This window comes from Lepidochelys olivacea, assembly GCF_965140295.1.
Source record: "Lepidochelys olivacea isolate rLepOli2 genome assembly, chromosome: 5".
Lineage (NCBI taxonomy): Eukaryota > Metazoa > Chordata > Testudines > Cheloniidae > Lepidochelys > Lepidochelys olivacea.
This window is the reverse complement of record NC_140415.1, coordinates 112,474,837-112,493,699: the sequence shown is the minus strand read 5'-3', so window position 1 is coordinate 112,493,699 and position 18,863 is coordinate 112,474,837. Positions and strand designations below refer to the sequence as shown.

The 18,863-nt window shown below is 42.9% G+C and overlaps 1 protein-coding gene across 1 annotated transcript in view; it reads right to left on the bottom strand.

Annotated features, from left to right (window-relative positions):
- ADAMTSL1 (ADAMTS like 1) overlaps window positions 1-18,863 on the bottom strand; it is a 268,655-nt gene that overhangs the window by 71,511 nt on the left and 178,281 nt on the right. The window contains exons 16-19 of the mRNA XM_084628002.1: window positions 13,815-14,025; window positions 8,423-8,602; window positions 5,065-5,218; window positions 2,471-3,611 (exon numbers count right to left, since the gene is read on the bottom strand). Of these exons, the coding sequence (XP_084484128.1) occupies window positions 2,471-3,611; window positions 5,065-5,218; window positions 8,423-8,602; window positions 13,815-14,025 (1,686 nt within the window). The remainder of the gene's footprint in view (window positions 1-2,470; window positions 3,612-5,064; window positions 5,219-8,422; window positions 8,603-13,814; window positions 14,026-18,863) is intronic.

The window sequence follows — 18,863 nt, the reverse complement described above, 5'->3', positions numbered from 1 at the left end:
AAATATAGTAAATATATATTATTTAAATTAAATTTTAGAAATCAAAGGCTATTTGTTCTTTACCAACAAAACAGTAAACCATCTGTTGCTAAATTATGGTTTCTTATATGGTGTGGGATAAATATATAATTTTCTCATGAGTCTAATATTCAGCATAAACCACAGGTGGACTTTATGTAACCTATATTCTCTTTAAAGCATGCCACAAAAATCACAGTAGTTTCAAACAGAAGAAATCACTTGATGGCAGATTTCCAACAGGATGTAACCACCAGCAATGGAAATCTGTGCGTGCAACTTTTTGGGGGCCAAAAAGATATTTTCACAGGACTACGTCCAACCAAATGTATACTGTAGACCCAAGTCTTGATTAAGACTGCATGTGGTTTCCACAAGAGATACATTCTTGTTCTCAGAACCAAAAAAATAGTTCTCATTTTTTGTCAAACTTAGCACTCTATCTGCCAGAAAGAGAAAAGAAAAAGAATCAGAAAAAGCACAGTTGAAAGGGCAATGACACTGCAAGTGCCAATAAATTATAGAAACCATTGAGTCTGGAAGCGATTCAACCATGAAAGTGAGAAAGGAGCAAGCAAACTAACTGTATATCTAAACCAGGGACAAACTGCACCTCTGATAAATCAAGAATTTACTAGATGTTCCACAGCAACAGTGCTTGAAATTAATGTTAGCCTTGAGACTACACTCCTGAGTTTCTTCTCATTTCCCAGGCTGACCCTGGTGACCAGACTTAGATGTTTAACCTCACTCCTATAACTTATGCAGAGGGAACTGGCAGCATATTCTTGGACAGCTGGCTTGTACTACATCAGCTAATGTAGCTGCCTCCAGGCACACCATCACTTCTTGTATGCTACTTGGCGTAAACCATAAAATCCTGAGTATACATAGGATAACAACATGTTACCAACATATAGCTAAGTACATAACTAGAATATAAAGTGGCTGTGTGTTTGTAAATAATGGTTAGTATGTACTAGTCTTTCATAGTGCTCCCAAAAATGTGTTGCAAATGGGTACTTGAGGGGTCAGTCTAAAGGTTTATAGGAGTGTGCAACTTTCTTTCCATTTAGCAAATAACAAAGATAGGATGCAGCATTCTTCACACAATGCATTATGACATTTTCATTCAGCAAAATTCTTTTAGCAACATTTCCAATGTTTAAGGGTTAAACAAAAAATGTGGCTTTTTCAAACCCAATTTCCTTTACCTGCCCCTTCATTTGAACTCCTGTCTAGTGAAAACACCCTGAAAAATAAATGATTCTTCCCACATCAATTCTATAGGGGCTAATGATGGCTAGAAATGCAGCTCAACCCAATCTGTGGCTACCATTCTGCCACAAAGCAGCGGAAACAGCAATTGTGTATGTTCTGTATATGCAGAATGTATCAGAGAAATATGTGCTACGAAGCTCACTGGAGCAATCAAGGATAAAGGCTGGACTCAGCAGACATGGCAGCATTTCAGCCATTAATAAATTAACATGGAAGACCACGGACAGTATTTTTCCTGCAGTTGTTCTCAGGCCACACTCAAGGGCAGATTTTTGCATACTGGCAGTCATGATGCACCTAGTCAAAGCAGAAGACTAATGCCTTTCATGCAATGGAGCATCATATTGTGCTTGTAGCAATGATGTCTGAAAATAGCTGTTAAGCATGATCCTGACATATTAAGAATAAATATGACTGACAATTGTTGGAAAACACAGCAGTAGCCAGCTCAGTTTGGTTCTCTGGTATGGACCACGCTTTGTTAATTTGCCCAGGTTAACTGAAACCAAGTTCAATGTCAAGACAATTACCCTACTGATGGACTGAATATTGTTTCCAATCATTGTTCTAGCACAACTGGACAATTGGTGATTGTGGAAGCAAACTATGTTGCATCCATCTTCTAAAACAGTTTTAAATATGGTTACAAACTCTAGGAATATAGCCTCATCAGAGAACCTGGTTAAAGTGCAGTTACAAACATCGCTCCAATTCATAGTGGAGATGGGACCCTAACCAGCAACCATAGAATTCACTCTTTGCCAGAGAACTGTACCCCAGAATCTCACTTTTACTGTTTCATTGCTGATCATTTTAGCAGAAACATCCAGCAAATGTGTTTAATCCACTACCCAAAATTGCTTCCTGCACCTCCCAATGTGTGGAATTTAATATCAAAATAAATAACACAGAGCACTGTGCTGATTGTCTCATTTTCACAATTAATTGAAAATTTCATTTTTTTAAAATTTAATAATTTTTTAATTTTATTTTAAATTTTAACACCAGACTGCTCCAGAATCCAGTTACCGAGCTATAGAGTTAAAGTCCAGCTTGCTACTGCATAAATGTGGCCTTATCTGTGCCATGTAATCAGACTAAAGCTAAATATGGTTCTATTAGTAATGTAGAAAGGCCCTAAAAGAAAGGGAACTGAAAGTACTTCTCCTACCTGTCATTGTATTGCACCTCTGCTCCATTTTTAGCCCAGCTAATGGTGGGCTTTGGGTTCCCAACAGCCTCACAGTGAAGCAGCACACTTAGGGTCCCGCTGGCTAAGACGACCGTCTGTCCCAAGTGAGTGACAACTTCAGAGGCTGAGAGCTGCTGAGCTGCAGAAATCTTCCTGAGGATTGCAGGCTTTCGATGGGGCCTGCGTGAGCCATTCCCCAGCTCCACTGAAGTTGGCAGATGTGCTTCGGCAGACGACGTTCTCAAGGAACTGGTGAATCCAGACACCTGTTTGCGGAAAGGGAACTCTGCCATAGCTGAACCAATTCTTCTCCCCTGGACTTTGAAAACAGATTCTTGATTTTCCAAATGGCTCTTGAAGATGTCATCAGCTAGCTGCACAACAAGCTGCTTGCTGTAGACATCCTTAAGTTCCTCAGGCTGCTGAGACAAATTCCTTATGATGTCATCCAAGCGTTTCTGCTCCGTGACCATGGTAAATGGAAGGCTGTACTCCTGACTCTGCTCCTCCTCTGAAGAGGCATTTCTCTCTGTTGACTCCTGAGCCTCCCAGGATTCCAGGTTTTCCACAGGCCAGCCTCTCTGCTCCAGAAGTCTTGAGACAATGTCATCATACTGGCTGCTAGGATCAGCCAAATGCCCTCGTTTCTCAGCCTTGCTCCTGTTGAAGAGAATCCCATTCTGATGCTTCTCCTGAGTGTGCAAGGCTTCATTCAAACTGGACTTCCGTGTACCTTCTTCCTCTCTAATCCCAGCTGGTTGGTTGATGATGATTTTATTGTTGCCTCCAATTAGTTTAATCACAAAATGTTCCCGGGCTGGCCCTGCTATGCAGGTGTATGTGCCAGCATCCGAAGGCTTTAAACGGTGGATCTTTATGTACCCGTACGGTGCAATGGTAATGTGAACTGAGCTGAGGAGTCGCTTGTTGTCCTTCTCCCAGGTGATCATTGATTTACGGAACCTTCTCACCGGACATCGGAGTACAACAGAAGTTTTGGGCAGTAGGTAGGCATAGCCACCCACAATAAAGTGTAGCTTCTTCTGCTTCTTTGTCTGGATGTAAACATTCTTCAGGGCCATAATATGGGGGCTTTGCTTTTGAGCCGGCCTGTTGTGCCCTGAAATGTAACTAATAATATTAGGATGTGGGTACTGTTAAACAAAACAAGCCACTTATTTTGGCACTGGCAGTAATTTCAACTATTACATTTTATGGGAGTAATTGGTTACCAGCTGCTGAACATCAAGCTACCACCATCAAAATGCAAGAAATAACAAGGTGCCATTTAGCAACACAAATGTCATCCTGCTGAGGTTAAATGTAGAAGCCGTAGTGCCAGGGATTGGACTGAGAAGGGAACTCTGTGAGAAAACAGAGTCCCTGTTGGGTGAGTATTTAAATGAAGAATGTGGGTTAATAGACACGGAAAGAGGACAAAAGGGAAGGAGAGTTCCTCTTGTTAAATATTTACCATTCAGGCCCTGCAAGGCACCACAACTTTGTAGCTCATAGCTCTGAGAAGGAGTGAAAGTGTTACGACCTCAGGGATTCATATTAAACAGAACAAATCTGTTTAGAGTAGGTTTAAAACCCCAGGGTGCATAATATTATACTTAATTAGTTATGTGGGTCCCTCCAGCTTCCAGATCTCTCTGCCAGACAAAGGAAAAACATGCCTCCATGGGAAGCACAGCATAAAGCAGCAAAGGTATATTATTAGCAGAGACGGATTGAATCTGGACATTTGGTTCTGGGTTTGGCTCTGGATTTCAAAGCTTCTGTTTCTCTTCCCCTCTCCATCCAAAGTTTATGAGGTTTTGGATCTGGGATTCTGGTTCAGCTCATTGTGGAGCTAGGGACAGATTTGCTTTTAAATCTCCCTGCACCAGACTATCCTGCTTCATCCGAAGGCAGGGCATACAGGAGTGCTGCCTACTGTCGTCCCAAAGGGTCTCCACCAATGGGAAGCAGCTTTAATTTCTGCTGTAAGGTCCCATAGGAGCCCAGCTGGCACAGGCTGCTGAGGGGATGTGCTAAATGAGCATGTCCTCAAACCACCATGACTACACACCCTTCCCAGCCAGTGCTGCCCACTTCATTGGTGGTTCTTACTCTTTATGGGCCCCTGGCAGAGAGGACATTGTAGCTGCCAGGAGGGTACTGTGCCTCTAATCCCTAATTGTGAAAGTTAGATCTGGGTTTCGGTCTGGATCACTCCTCACCAAAATGGAAGAGGTTCCCGTTCAGGGGGTTTGTTTCAGACCCACCTCTAATAATCACCATTAGAGCTCCCATTCCTTACTTTGTCTTGTTGCTAGGTTCACAGCTAACACTGGCAAAGCATCAGCTGCTCAGCTCTCTTTATAAACCATGGGAGAAAGCCCCAAATAAGAAAATACAGGACCCAGTTGTCATTCAAGGTGCTGAGCACCTTTGACTCTCAGTGAGGTAGTTGAGAGCGGAGGGCTCCCAGCACCTTGCGGTGCACTTAGCAATCTTAGTACCAGATACTTAGTGGTGGAGCTCCTGCCCTCTCTCTACAAACACGCCAAAGTTTCTTGTGCACTCACTTGTGCAAGCAGTTAGTGCACAGGACCTGACTAAAGAAGAGAGAGGCAAAGGTGGGCACATTGAGGAATTGATGATGACAGAACCTCCAGTTTTCAGCATCTTCCTGCAAATGGCATTTCGAGTCTGGGTGCCCTCTCCACAGCTCACTGAACACTAGAAACAAAACGAGAAACAGAATGTGAAGCATTAGGTTTGACATATATCCCCCTGCCCAGATATACTATGTAGTCAAACACAGTGTACATCTATGTTATAGCCAACAAACCTATATATGGGGTCCTGTGGAAAAAGCAATACAGGACAATGTAATTAAAAACTTTATCATAATGGATATGCACAAGCAGGATGAATTAAGGTAGCATGGGTAACCATAATTCTGGCATTTCCTAACTTTTGAACATTTGACTTTACAACTTCAACATTCTTTTAATGTAGATTTTTTTCTATGTAATTTCCTATTTTTTTAAACAAACTGAAAAAACTAAAATAGTATTATGTGGAACTATACTGACTCCCCAGTTTGGGTCTTCAGAAGGGTTGGATCCATCACACAGGCTTCTGCCTCTTGAGACAATGTAGTAACTGATAGCAGTAGTAGGTTGTCATCCTCTGTGTAGACCCTGCACTAGCAGGGGGATGAGACACACACTTGCCAGTGGGTTTCATAGCTATTTGCTGAAAGCAGAGGAACGTAGAGACTCAGCCACTCTTGAGATCAACTCCAGATTTTGGAGGGGAGTGTCCTATGGTTATTCAAGCAATTGAAAACTGGGTCTTATACTGGGAATTGTCAGGCAACCTTAACTATAGTAGTGATGTGAGTGAGCTGCTCTTGTGAAGGCTGAGTGGGTGTTTCCATGATATATAAAATCCCACTGTCCATGTTTCTTTCTTTGTCCTCTTCAAATAAGCTTGATTTTGGTACTACATGTACCTTAAGATCTAGCTTTTAAACCACACCTCTGTAGAAGGGGAAGTGTGGAGCCATGCTCCACCAGGAGGAGTGTCAAAGGCACAATCTCTCCCAGCACCGCTCCTTCTGCCAGGGGGTTGAGCAATTTGATGCATTCATTGGAACAGAGCAGATTGCTCCCCTTGGTGCATTAGCTCAGCTCTGAGTGGAAAGAGGGCAGGGCCATAACCCTTCTTCTTTCCTGCTTTCTCTTCAGCAAACACCTCTCTGGAAAGGGGAGCAGAAGCAAGCAGTTACTGTGCTACTAAAGAGTAGGCAGCACAGCTATTGCTAATTGCGTGTGGCTGTTTTGCTAGTTTGCATCAAGGTACTTGCACACAGCCATACAAGGGCAACACACAATCTAGCCCTACCTTGTCAAATTTGATGCAACCTGGCAAAAATTCTTCAGACTGCATTAAACCTTTGATTTTCTGTTTTACTGTTGTAGAACTATTAAAAATTAACCTGGGAGACTAATGATGCAATGATCAGATGCAAAAGAGATGCCTGTGTGCAGTTGTCCTCAAATTATGGTCTGTGCATTATGGTCCGTGAAGCACTTGCTGGTGGTCCACTGATATGATGTTCATGCTATGAAAAAGTTTGAGAGCCCTAGCTCAGAAGGCGTGACCCAATCCTGGACCTGGTACACAGTTTCTTGGGAGCTGCCATACCAAGTATTTTTCCACTGTGTGTGTGTGTGGCTGGCAGTCTATGTTACAGAAGTGGGCATGAGAGACACAATGAGAGGAGGGAAAAGAGCTGAGAGTGATCAGAGAAAAAGAACAAACCAAATGAAAGGCTAGTTAGAGCAGAAAAAAAATCAATTTTAAAAAGTGCCAGCATAAGAAACATGAGTTGTATGGATTTTAATGTAAATAATGTACAGTAAAAATGTTAAAGCTGCACTCCTTGGGATGGAGGATAGGTTGAGGGGTAGGAATAGAATTACCCTCTTTGCTGCCAGAATGGGTGTGTGTCCTGGCAGCAGATTTCATTAGAAAATCCATTTATTTGACTGGAATGTCAAGACAGATCGCCACACGTGGGGTGGAAGTGGAACAGCTCCCTTCCCCAGCATGACTGGTGCCTCCTTCATGATGAAGTTATTAATCATCTCCTTGTGTGAAGGAGAAAGGGGGAATTTAAAGGGAGAAGAGTTTACAAATATCCTTTCATTAAAGGACCAGAATCTGTTCTCAGGTATGCTGGTTTAAATGTAAAGTAATTCCTCTGAAGTCAAAGGGCCAAGTTCTGCTCTCAACTTGCAAACCATGCAGCCCCTTGACTTCAGTTGGGCCGCAAGAGTGTAAATGAGAGCAGAATTTGGTAAAAGGAGAGCAGGGGGAACGTATCAGGGTGTACTATCCCTTAAAGGGCAGGGACAGCCCAGTACTCCTGTCACTTGACCTTGGCCTCTCTGAGGCCAGGTATTCTGGGGGTTGTGGACTCATTAGGGAGCATGTGACTGGGAGCAAGGCTTGCTGAGAAGAGGGAAAGCAGGATAAAAGATGGGTTGTTCCTCAGTAAGAGGAAAGACTAGGGATTTGTCAGGACCTGGGGTAGTGCTCTGCTCTAAAGGAGCTGTAGAAGTAGCCCATGGAGGAGCTTGGGAGAAGGGCCTGGGAGGAGGGAATGCTGGGGAGGCACAAGCAAGTTCAGTGGAGTAAAAGTCTGCTTGTGACACTGAGGGGGTGAGGTTCAGAGGTGCAGGAAAAGCAGGAGAAAGCACTAGTCTGGGATGACAGAAGAGGTGTAGGACTGCGGCCAGGCATGTGAACCTTTTCTCATTTAGTGGCCCAGGCTGGTGCTTCGACAGAGAATCAGAAGAAGGTCCCCTCACTTCTCTGCATCCAGGGAAAATGCCAAGGTAGGCTCTATTGGCATCAGCCTGCATCCACAGAGGGAACCCTAACAAGGGGAGGAAGCCTGGGGGAGGGTAAACCACTCTTTGCAACCATCAACAGAAGTGAAGGCGGTGGCCCAGGAAAGCTCAGGTTATTGTTTTGTGTTTGGATTCTTGCTTACCCCAGAAGGGAAGGTCTTTAGAGTTTGGCTGAAGGACTGCTTCACATCAGTGGAGCCAGTCTCCAGAGAGGGGCCACGGAGTGAGTGGTCATACTGGATGCCAGTAAGATAAGAACCCCACCACAGGGATATAGCTGGGTAAAACTGACTCCTCTTTTTGCAGTCTGAACATAGGACTCCCATTGTTATAAATAGTTTCTGCTTCATCAGACCCTCTAGTGCTGAGGATTTGCCTTTTTCATTTCTCTTGTCTCAAGAACTTTTACCTGATATTAGTAACTCAAAAAAGACACTAGGAGATGGCCCCTCTGGACAATGAGGTTTATTTCCAGTATTGGACACCCCACTTATACAGATACAACATAACCACATACCTGTGTCCAGTCAGAAAGAAGCCATTCACTGGGACAGTCTTTGTTTTTGCAGGCTTGTTGGGAAACTGGCCTCGGAGTGGAGCAGAAGGTTTCTGGAAGCTCCAAAAAACTTCCATCTGCCATGCGCTGCTTACAGAGCACATCTCGCTTCTGAGTGCCTGCTCCACAGGTCTGTGAACACTGGGGGAGATCGAGAGAAGCTGAGGGAGTGGGAGTCATCCATTCTGACCTTAAATTCTGACTTGTGGCCATTTCCCAGTAAAGAGCAAAGAAACAAACAGCACAATGGAAACTGCCTGCTGGTCTTTCAGCTCACTCTGAAACCATTCATTAATCAACAAACCCAAACTTAGCTCCCCACCTTAAAGTCCTGAATTTGAAATACATACTGCATTGTGGGATTTCTCAGATTTTTAATTCGTGGGAAAGCTGCACATGGCCTCTGATCTGCAGCTACACTAAACAATTGGTTTATAAGGTTAGTATAATAAACCCATTAAGCAACCACATAGCCCTTTATATTTATGATTGTCAGTGACAACAGTGTGTGCTGTTTCCAAAAGGGAAGGAGGAAGGTTTATTTGACTCGATGTAGATCTGGGAGATTAATTTCTAGGGATTCCAGCTACCCGCTCTCCGAATATAAATAACCTCCTCCATATCCAATTCCACCCAAGGAGGGTAGGAACTTTAGAACAAGCATATTTAAGAGCTTTCTTTGACCCTCTTCTATAAACATGGCAGCTCAGCCCTACTTCCTGATGCACTTGTCATTTGGCTAGAAATACGCTCATTTTCTCCTGTACGATCCAACTAACACAGTTCCAGGTCTGTCTCATCCTATCAGAGGAGAAAAGAAAACCTGAACTAATCTTCTGAAATCAATGGGAGCTGCTTATAATCTGCAGCAGGGGAATGGGACCTGAGAAGTAGAGCATGAAGTAGAAAAATGTCAACAAACATATTCAAGTAGTTAAAAAATGAATGCTCTATAAAACATTGTAGACATCCTGGGGGTCGGTCTCTCTTTCTCACACACAGACATGCTTAAGTCCAGGCCTCATGTTACTAGAATGTAATTAGTCTTGAAAGACAAAGTGGGAAGTGTAGCCATTAGAATTGTGTAAAAAGATTTGCATTCAATTTTGTTTTGCTCTCTGAGAACTGAAGCCTTGTGGTCAAGAACAGAGAACAGGTAAAGTTTATTATTATTGTTATTGTTAGAAGTAATAGTATTGCAGTATTACCGAAGTATTCCAGTCGGAGATCAGAGCCTCATTGTGCTACATACTGTACAAAACACCTAACAATAAGATGCTTCTTGCTCCAAAGAACTGACAGTCTAATGTCCGGGAATCACCCCTCCTTTCAAACCCCTTGAATTTATTGAGAGGAGAGGGAGAAAACAGAATTTTTCTACCAATTCTTTTTTCTCCGGCCAGTCAGGTAATCTTGTTCTGTGAAAATTAATCAGCTACTCTATATCAGCCTCGGTATTTCAAAACACTGGAAAGAATGCAGAGATGGCAACAGATTCCCTCTCTGTCCTGACGACTCTATCTAATGCAAGGCTAGACTAAAACACGGGCACTATTATCTCCCAGAATCATGTTATTACTTCCGACTTTTCTTTTAATGGAAGATTCTAGCCCTCATGGCTTGCCCCTTGCATCTCCATGGTGTGCGTTAACTCTTTCTACTGCTCTGGGGCCCTTCATCAACACCGCTCCAGCAGAGGACTTTGTGAGTGTGGCAGGAGGAGAAAAGCCTAGAGGCTAGGCCCATTCACTTACGCAGGCACACTGGGTAAGTCCTGGGGGGCCACCGTGCTGCTAATCCTTCTTCCCCAGGGAGTGGTGCACAAACTGTGGAGAACAGAGAGGTGTGGAGAAAGAAGGTGGGGCAATGCCTCTGTGCCCCATCTTTGCCAGTTCATGGAGCTGGCTGAAAGTTCTGAGGGATGGTGCTGCGTATGCAGTTCTCCCTGCCCACTGGGGCATTCGGGAAGATACTGCACCTCCTAAGGACACCTCAACCCTCCGCCCAAGTTCCTCCTGCAGCAATGCAGAGCTGCATTGCCCCCTACACAGTCTAGCCTTCAAGCATGGTTTTTACTGTATAAAATGACTTGCTTCTATGGTTCCGTAGCAAGGCAGAGCAGCTGCGATGGGAGCCTAGAGCAGGCATTTTCCTGCCAGCAGCTCTGCAGGATCCAGCTGGCTCCTAAAGCCTGCCACTTCTTAAATTTAAAAAGACATTTTAAAAGAAGGAGAAAAGTAGCTTGGAAAAGTCTGAGGAGGGCAGTGGTTTTCCAGTGCTGATCTAGGTCAGGCAATTGTCCCAGAGTAACCTTAGTGACAGGACAGCACTAAGCACCCACAGAGAGGGACAGGCCTGAGACTTTGGCCTTTATTCAGTAATAAAACCAAAAGAGATTAAGATTTATTAATGTGACATCTCCCACTTGATCCCTGTAGAGCAGATATTTACTAGGGCTTGTAAAAAACGAATACTTATATCCACTTTCCTTCAGAAACGCACTACTGAAAACAAGATAAACATCCTAATGGCTCGATCCTAGGGACACAGCATTTTTAAAATAAATATAGTCTTGAATTTATAAGGATGTATTTTTAATCATTCGGAATCTTACAGGCGTTGATGATTATCGGGACTTTATTTGCCAAGGACATTGGGGCTTTTAAACGCATCTAATTCAGACCATCTTCCTTTAACAAACAAATAGCCTCAGAGAAGAAAATATCATTCCTGAACCGTTGTAGGTTAAAACTTTTGTTGTTTAAAAATTACCAGGAGGGACTGCTATGAAAAGCAGAACCATAGACATTACATGGGCAAAATTCACAACTAGTCAGGAGGCAAGCACAAGGGCCTGTGTGGCACCTTAAGGGCTGATGTGGGACCTTAGGGCTTGTCCACACTAACAATTAGCCTGTGGCAAGATGGGGTGTGAATCTACCCTGCACTAGCCTGCCATGCTGTAGCTGTGGTGGACCCTGCTGACGCATGTTAACAGTTCGTTAATGCGCTTTGATCCAGTTCTGTTCCAAAGAGGATTTCGAACTGCTAATGTGCATAAGCAAGGTCCACATGGACAGCTAGATCATGGCAGGCTAGTGCAGGGTAGATTCACAACCCAGCTTGCCACAAACTAAGTGTTAAAGTAGACAAGCGCTAAGTGATTCATCAACTTTGCATGGGCCCTGCACAGTAGTAGATTTCACCCTATGTAAATTCTACTTTAGATAAAATGCTTATAGGGAAATTGCAGCCTATCTTGCTGTGGGAAAGGTGTGTGCTCCGATAGGGGCTTGCTTCACCTCTGCTGGAAATGAACCCTCCCCTGCAACCTGCAAGGGGGATTCGCCCTGAGTCAGGGCAGGCCGTGTTTGAACTCTTCATGGAAAGTTCTGCAGCTTTAAACTGTGGCCAGACCTTCACATGAGTCCGCCAGTGGAGGTTCCCTGGGAGATAAGCTGAAACAGCACATACCCCACCTGTCAGGCCAGATCCTGTACCCCATATCGTGAGGGAGGCACTGGCCAGTTGTGGCTTCCCCAAAGGAGAAGTAGCTGCCGACACCTGGAGCCATCACCATCTAACTCTGGGTGTCCTTTCTACCATTGTATGCTCTGTTCCGGAAGCCAACCAGTGCACTGTACACTCCACAACAGTGAAGAGTAAGAGAACTCACAGCGAGGGACATCAGAGGAAACTCTTACTCTTACAAAAAGGCCCTAGAGTGCAGATAGGGCCTCAGTTTTAAAGCCTGCTTCCAAAAACCAGCCTCCTCAATGTCCTAATGTAGATAGGACTGCAGCATACTGATATTCTGATAGTTCTCAACTACATTAGAGCAGTTTGTACTCTGCAAGAACTTGTTATATGTTTTTGTGTAGGCACAGGCAACTTTAAATCTGGCATTTCCTAACTTTTGGGGCACTTGACTTTGCCACCCTAGCATTCTTTTAATGTAGTTTTTTGGATGTAGTTTATAGTTACAGTATGTATGTCCAGGGTGTTGGATAGACACATTTAAAAATATGTGTGTAATATATATATACACACACACACACACACACACCCCCCTTCATATTTTAAATGTGTAGATAACGTTGAGTCTTTTTCAAGAGAAAGGAAGGACTCATGCTGTGTGGTTTTAGCAAAAGAGCACACTAAATCAGAGACTTGTTGCCAAGATGGCTGCATAAGCCCGGAGCTCCCTCATGTATTACTGCCGTACGAGTTTAATAGCACCACTAGGTGAATATATTAACATGTCATCTAACTCAACTGGCTTTTAAAAAAGTGGCATACATTACAGCTGGAGCCAGGCATAGCATGGGAAAGTACTGGGTAAAACTCCCACTCATTTCCTATTGGGCAAAATTAACCCACATACAGAGGGCCAGCAAAAGGCAGATGTATCACTTAAATCCTACCCAAACCATATTTTGAACATTTTGAACATATTTTGAGGTAAGTGGTGCATTGGCCTTTTTTCTGGCCTCTCTGTTGGGGAGTGAATTTCACAGTCAGTCCTGACCCGCAAGACCTCTTGTTGTGCAGGATTACACCTAACTCAAGTACTCTCAGTTATGTCAAGAAGCTCAGAGTTTTCTTTTGCATCTAGATGGCAACAAATTCATTTCAGTAGTGATCTAAAACAGATCTTCCAATTGCCTTCCAAAAACACTGACCCAAAATATCACACAATTTAGAAGTAGCTTTTTAGACAGAAGGCAACTCGGCACCCAACTACCACTGAAAGTCACTAAGACTGAATGGCCGTTTGTGACTTTGAAAAATCTCACCCTTAATCATTAGGGGACAGATCTCTCCACAACTAAAGTATTTCTTTCATTTTCAAGGAGTGCCCACAAACTTGTTCTCGTCATTCTCTCCTCCCACATCTGGTCTCAATACAATCTCTGTATAGCTCGACTCCTATGGACCCCGAAAGCCGTATGATGGCAGCGAAGAATTGAATGGTGGTGGCACCTCTTTTCATTCCTCATGACTCTGATTTATGATCTTTTGGATCTGAAGCGGATTCAGAGGCAGTAATAGTCAATATCTATTTGTGAAAATTGTAATTAAAAATTAATAAAAATCACTTTAGTGAAAAAAAATTCTCTGTCTCTTTGTTTTTATATTGACCTTGTTTAAGATGAGATAACAAGATACCACTGTCCTGGGATCTTCAAGACAGACATCTATGTTTCATTTTTTAAATGAACTTACCATGCTGCCCTGTGTGATAAATTAATCTTCTTGCCTACACTGAACGACTATGTATCACTGACTAAACTAGATCAGTCTGTTTCATGAGCATCAGATGGGATACAATGGATTAGGGGCACCCTCTTACCTGTTGCCATTGTGTAGGGTACCAGGATGGTGGGCAGTCAAAGCGATTGCAGGCTTGCACTAAGGTGGGCTTGGGTTTATGACACAGCTCATCTGCCGAAATCACCGTCTCATTCGTCTCTCTTGAGAGGAGGTGAGAGCAGAAGACATCTCGAGTCTGCAGACCAACTCCACAGGTGAGACTGCAGGAGCTCCATTTCCCAATCTCCCACCTGAGAAGGGGCAGAAAGAGGAAGCCTTGAGCGTACAATGAAAACAGCATCATCTACTTCCTATCCCAATGATAGCTGGACTGGAGAAGCTATGAGTGAATGGAAACCGCTGAAGCTTCACTTTCAGATTAGTTTGGGTTCTTTTGCCCTTCCTCCCCCGCAGCATCCTCATGTCTGAATTAAAAAGCTAAACAGAATCACTGATTGGTTATTGTTGTTTTGTGTTGTAAATTCAAGTCAAATGCTCTCAGCAGCCTGCTGTCCCGTGAAAACATTTCTGCCTCACAAAAAAAGGGTTATTGCTGGCTGGAGCACTTGAGGCTAAAGAGCCTCAAGATAGAACATGCTAAAACAGATTGGCTCTTTTGTGGAAGGGCAGGGAGGAATAATCTAGCAACAATTTCATCAGTGTAAATGCTGCTGGCGCATTGGGGAGGAATCTCTGCCAGGAGATTAGGTTGTAGGATTCCTAATGACTTGCTGTTGTGGGTGGGAAATGCCATTGCCTTCATGAATGGCAGCAGGATGGCACCATTAGTGTTCCGAGTCACTGGCTGGATGCCGACAGCTACAAATGTCGCCTCTGTATCAATAGAGGGACTGTAGGTGCCAGTATAAACCTGGGCTGAATTTAGCCCTTAAAAATACCCTTACGTTCATCACAATAAACACAAAACTTTCTTGCAGCTGGGTCCCGCCCCATCCCCACAGGTTAATTTAGGGAACTGACTGTTGAACACATTTACTAACATGGTCAACTATGCACAGACCCCAGCAAAAATAGCTGGGCCCCACACCACAGGAAGCCAGTGACTGACTTAAGGCTCTGACTTACACACACATTATTAAAAAGGAATCTTATGTTCATGATAGCAGCCCAAAATGTAATCTCATCAACCTTCCCCAAAACACTAGGGCTAGCCTTGAATGCTCCTATTTATGTATGGAAGACATGAGGGCTGGATTCTGCCACCTTTCCTAATATTGAGTCATACTTTCCTTCCTGTGTAGTCCCACTGAAATCAGACGGTGTGGGAGTAGGGCAATACTAAGGCGGAAGAATCTGTCACAGAGGAAGCAAAACAAGATAGAAACCAAAGGAAATGATCATCAGGAGAGACACGGAAGTTGGAGACTCTGAATGGGACACAGGTAGAAACTGAAGGAAGACTGATTAAAAGCTGTAGAAGGAGCAGGAGGGAATCATTTAGAGAGCCATTTAACCTCACAAATCACAATAGTTATTCCGCCCATGACAATACAGAGCTGAATTAAACTGAGATCAGCAGCCACATGGAAATGGTGGGAGTCCGAACGTCGAGCACATTAAAGTTAGATAGAACACTGCACTAATAAATGCACTATCCAGAACCACCCTGCACTGGCAAGGAGATGGACTAGATAAAGTAGCAGATACATTCCATCTCCAACTCTTCTGGTTCTATGAGAAGGCTAGGTTCTATATTTGTTTTTTCTTTCTTACAATTATGTCTCCATCAAATTGTTCAGGTTACAAGTAAAAAGATTCCCTCCTCCAAATGACAGGGCTGAGCTGCTCAGAGTGGGACCCAAAAGCCACAGCGTGCTCTTACTGGGCCAGATCTGTCAACAGGGCTCTGTCATTTGACACCAGCAGAGGCTATGCTTTGTACACCATCAGAAACAATAAAGATTCTGTAGTTGGAACTTAGATGCCCATTTGCTGGTGAAATCCAGCTCACCCTTCTCTAGCTGGTTTGGCTCTGCAGAGCTAGTGGCAATAATAAAAACTTGTTTTTGTCAACAAAATAACCCTATATAACATGGAGCACAGACTGAGTAAGAAGTTGCCATTTTTACATAGTCACTTTCCTGACCATAACACATTCAAGGCCAGTAAGTCTGATCAATGAACCAGTAGCTCTATTTCTTTTGAACAACAATTGACATCTGGCAGCCAGTTCGGCTAATCCAGTATGCTTCCCTTACAAATGAGAGTATTAAATCAGATTTCCCTATAAAGTTGTCAATCAAAATTAATGTGGATATCAGCTACCCTCTGTCCACTGAACATCTTAGACTAAGATATTTGAGTTGGATGCTAAAAAGAAGGCATTTTCCTCCTCATGGATCTATTTTGATACAGGGCTCATTATATCAGCTGCCAAAATTTCTTGTCTTCAAGAGTGGTTAGTAGCTGTTGCCTCCAGCAACTCGCTGTTTGTTTTGGTATAAATGTTTCTGTTGACAGTTCACATCCAAGTGGCTAGAGTGCCACAGTAACACTTCCTAACTCTTGGTTTCTGCAGAAGAGGATGTTTGTTTCTTTATACAAAGAATAACGTCATTTTTCGATAGGAAGAAAAGATTTGCCTTGCAGCATTTAAATTTTTCTGTTGAAAGTTTCACCTATGTGTAACACTGGCTTGTTCAATTTTCTCCATTGACTCCAAATGGGAGAGTCTTAGAGGAGATCAGGAAATATGGGGTCAAATTCTTCCTTTGCTTACACTTGTGCAACCTCACTGACTTTAATAGCGTTTCAGGGGTATAAGTGAGAACAGAACTTGGTCCTTAACGGGGAGGTCTGAATAACCAGAAAAAGCAGGAGTTATGTGGATAATCAGTAGTATTTACAACCTACCAATGAAAAAGGACAAAGATCAGTGATAACATCACAGAAAATTATCACAGAATGTTTAGTATGGACAGGTTGGTTTCAACACTATTATTACTAGAACTGCCTAACACTTCCCATTATAAGACCCTATTTTTTCAGTTGCTTATAAAACTGTCCCAAACTTTTGATAATGTTCTTTTAATGCATGTGTGTGTAATTTTCTAGATTTTTAAAATACTATTTTTCCACAGGACCCCTGCCTCATTCAGTGCACTGGATGGGCCTCCTCTGGGGATAAATCGGTTTTGTGTGGTGAAGAAGACTGTTGTTTGTAGGAGCCCTGTTTCATTTGTTGCAGAAATTGGAAGGTGTGTAGTGAATGAGGCAGGGGATTTCAGGAAAAGAAAGGATGGTCTTGTGGTTAAGGCAGCTGAATGATGCCCTAGGGAATCGGATTCTATCCCTGTCTCTGCCCCGGAGTTCTTATTTGATGCCAGCGAATTCACTTAAATCAAACTTCTGATAGGTGGTCACTAATAGTGTGTTCCTCATTTTCTGAGCTTGACCTCAGATCGTGGAGTCTGATTTGCAGAAATGCTGAGCACTCACAGCTGCAAATGAAGTCAATCAGAGTTGTGCTTTGAACATATAAAATGCAAAATAATGCTACATACTCTGAAAAACCAGGTTCTAGGAGTCTCATATAGGGCACCCAAAATTAGGGAACCTTAATATCTGTGTGTCTCAATTCCTCATCTGTAAAATGGGGGTAACAACTCCCCTCTTCTCACAGGGGTGTTGTGAAAATAAATTTATGTTTGTGAAGCACTCAGATACTATAGTGATGAACACCATAGTGAAGGCCATAAGGAAACTAATAATTCTGTCTTCAGAACAGGGTTTGAATAGTGTGCAGTAAATAAGATTTGGAGCCACACACTGAACAATGGGGAGAAAGACAATATCGAATAGCTGCTGATTAAATGAGCATCATCTATTCTGTGCTTCAGTGAGGCAAGGGGCATGTGGAAAATATATCATTTGATCAAGCAATTAAAGACTTTATCATAATTCATATGCACAAGGGGGCTCAATTAAGGTTGTGCAAGCAATCTTAATTCTGGCATTTCCTAACTTTCGAATCCTTGACTTTGAAATCTTGATAATGTTCTTTTAATCTGGTTATTTGCTGTGTAATTATATATGTGTCTGTCAAACTGCAGATATTTCAAAGTCCTTTATAAGGATGAGTTAAAGACTGGTACTTCAGAATGGCTACATAGGCAACGATTATACTCTCCCTGAGCTAGCCTTGGGCATTAAAACCTGTTTTACAAAAATAGAGAATACTGGTTAGGACAAAGGGTTAACTCCTGTTCTTTCTGAGATGTCATGGGATCTTAACTTACACTTGAACCACCAGTGATAGGCACCTGATGAGTTTAGAGACTCATCTGAAGAATGGCTGCTCTCATGACACTATGGTGAAAGTTGCTATATTAGGGTTAGATTAGATAGCACAACATCTCTTCACCGCATGGCTGTGGGCATAACTCAGATCCTGTTGCTGGTAACAGTACTGAATTATTATAGTCAGTTAAGGTCTGATCTTACAGTCACTTATACACATGAATAAAGTATTTGAAGGGTCAGGAACTGAACAGAGAGAGGTTTGTTTAACTGGAACTGACTGTGGCAGTTAGAATAAAATAATATATAAAAAGCTATAAGGAATATTTATTCTTGCTAGTTGACAGACCAGCTGACAGTTTTGGCTTTGTACTCTCTCTATTGTTTCCTGAAAGCCAAAGAGAAAGATTGCATGATCTTTGTTTGAAACACACTCTTTGTCTCTCCTCCCCCGCACATCTGCCAGTGCCCAAAGCAATATCAGTAAGTAGCAGCAGAACTGCAATGCCATTCCAGCTTTTCCCACAGAAAACTTTGGATGTGTGTACATCAAGCCATTCAGCTGTGCTTGCTGTAGGTCTATTAGTTTACCTGTAAGGGCAATGCCTGAAACAAGTAACCTCCCCAAAACCTTTCCCCACCCCACTTAACTCCTGGAAAGCAGTTTTATATTTTAAAACACAAATGAGACGCCTAAAAGATTTCAGCGACCATACCTCACAAGGACCAGAAGCAGAAAGCTTTTGACCTTTGCATGGACTTGCATACATACGCCACACTGAACTTTTGAACTGGCTGAAGAAAAACTGTTAATACTGTTACAGAAAAA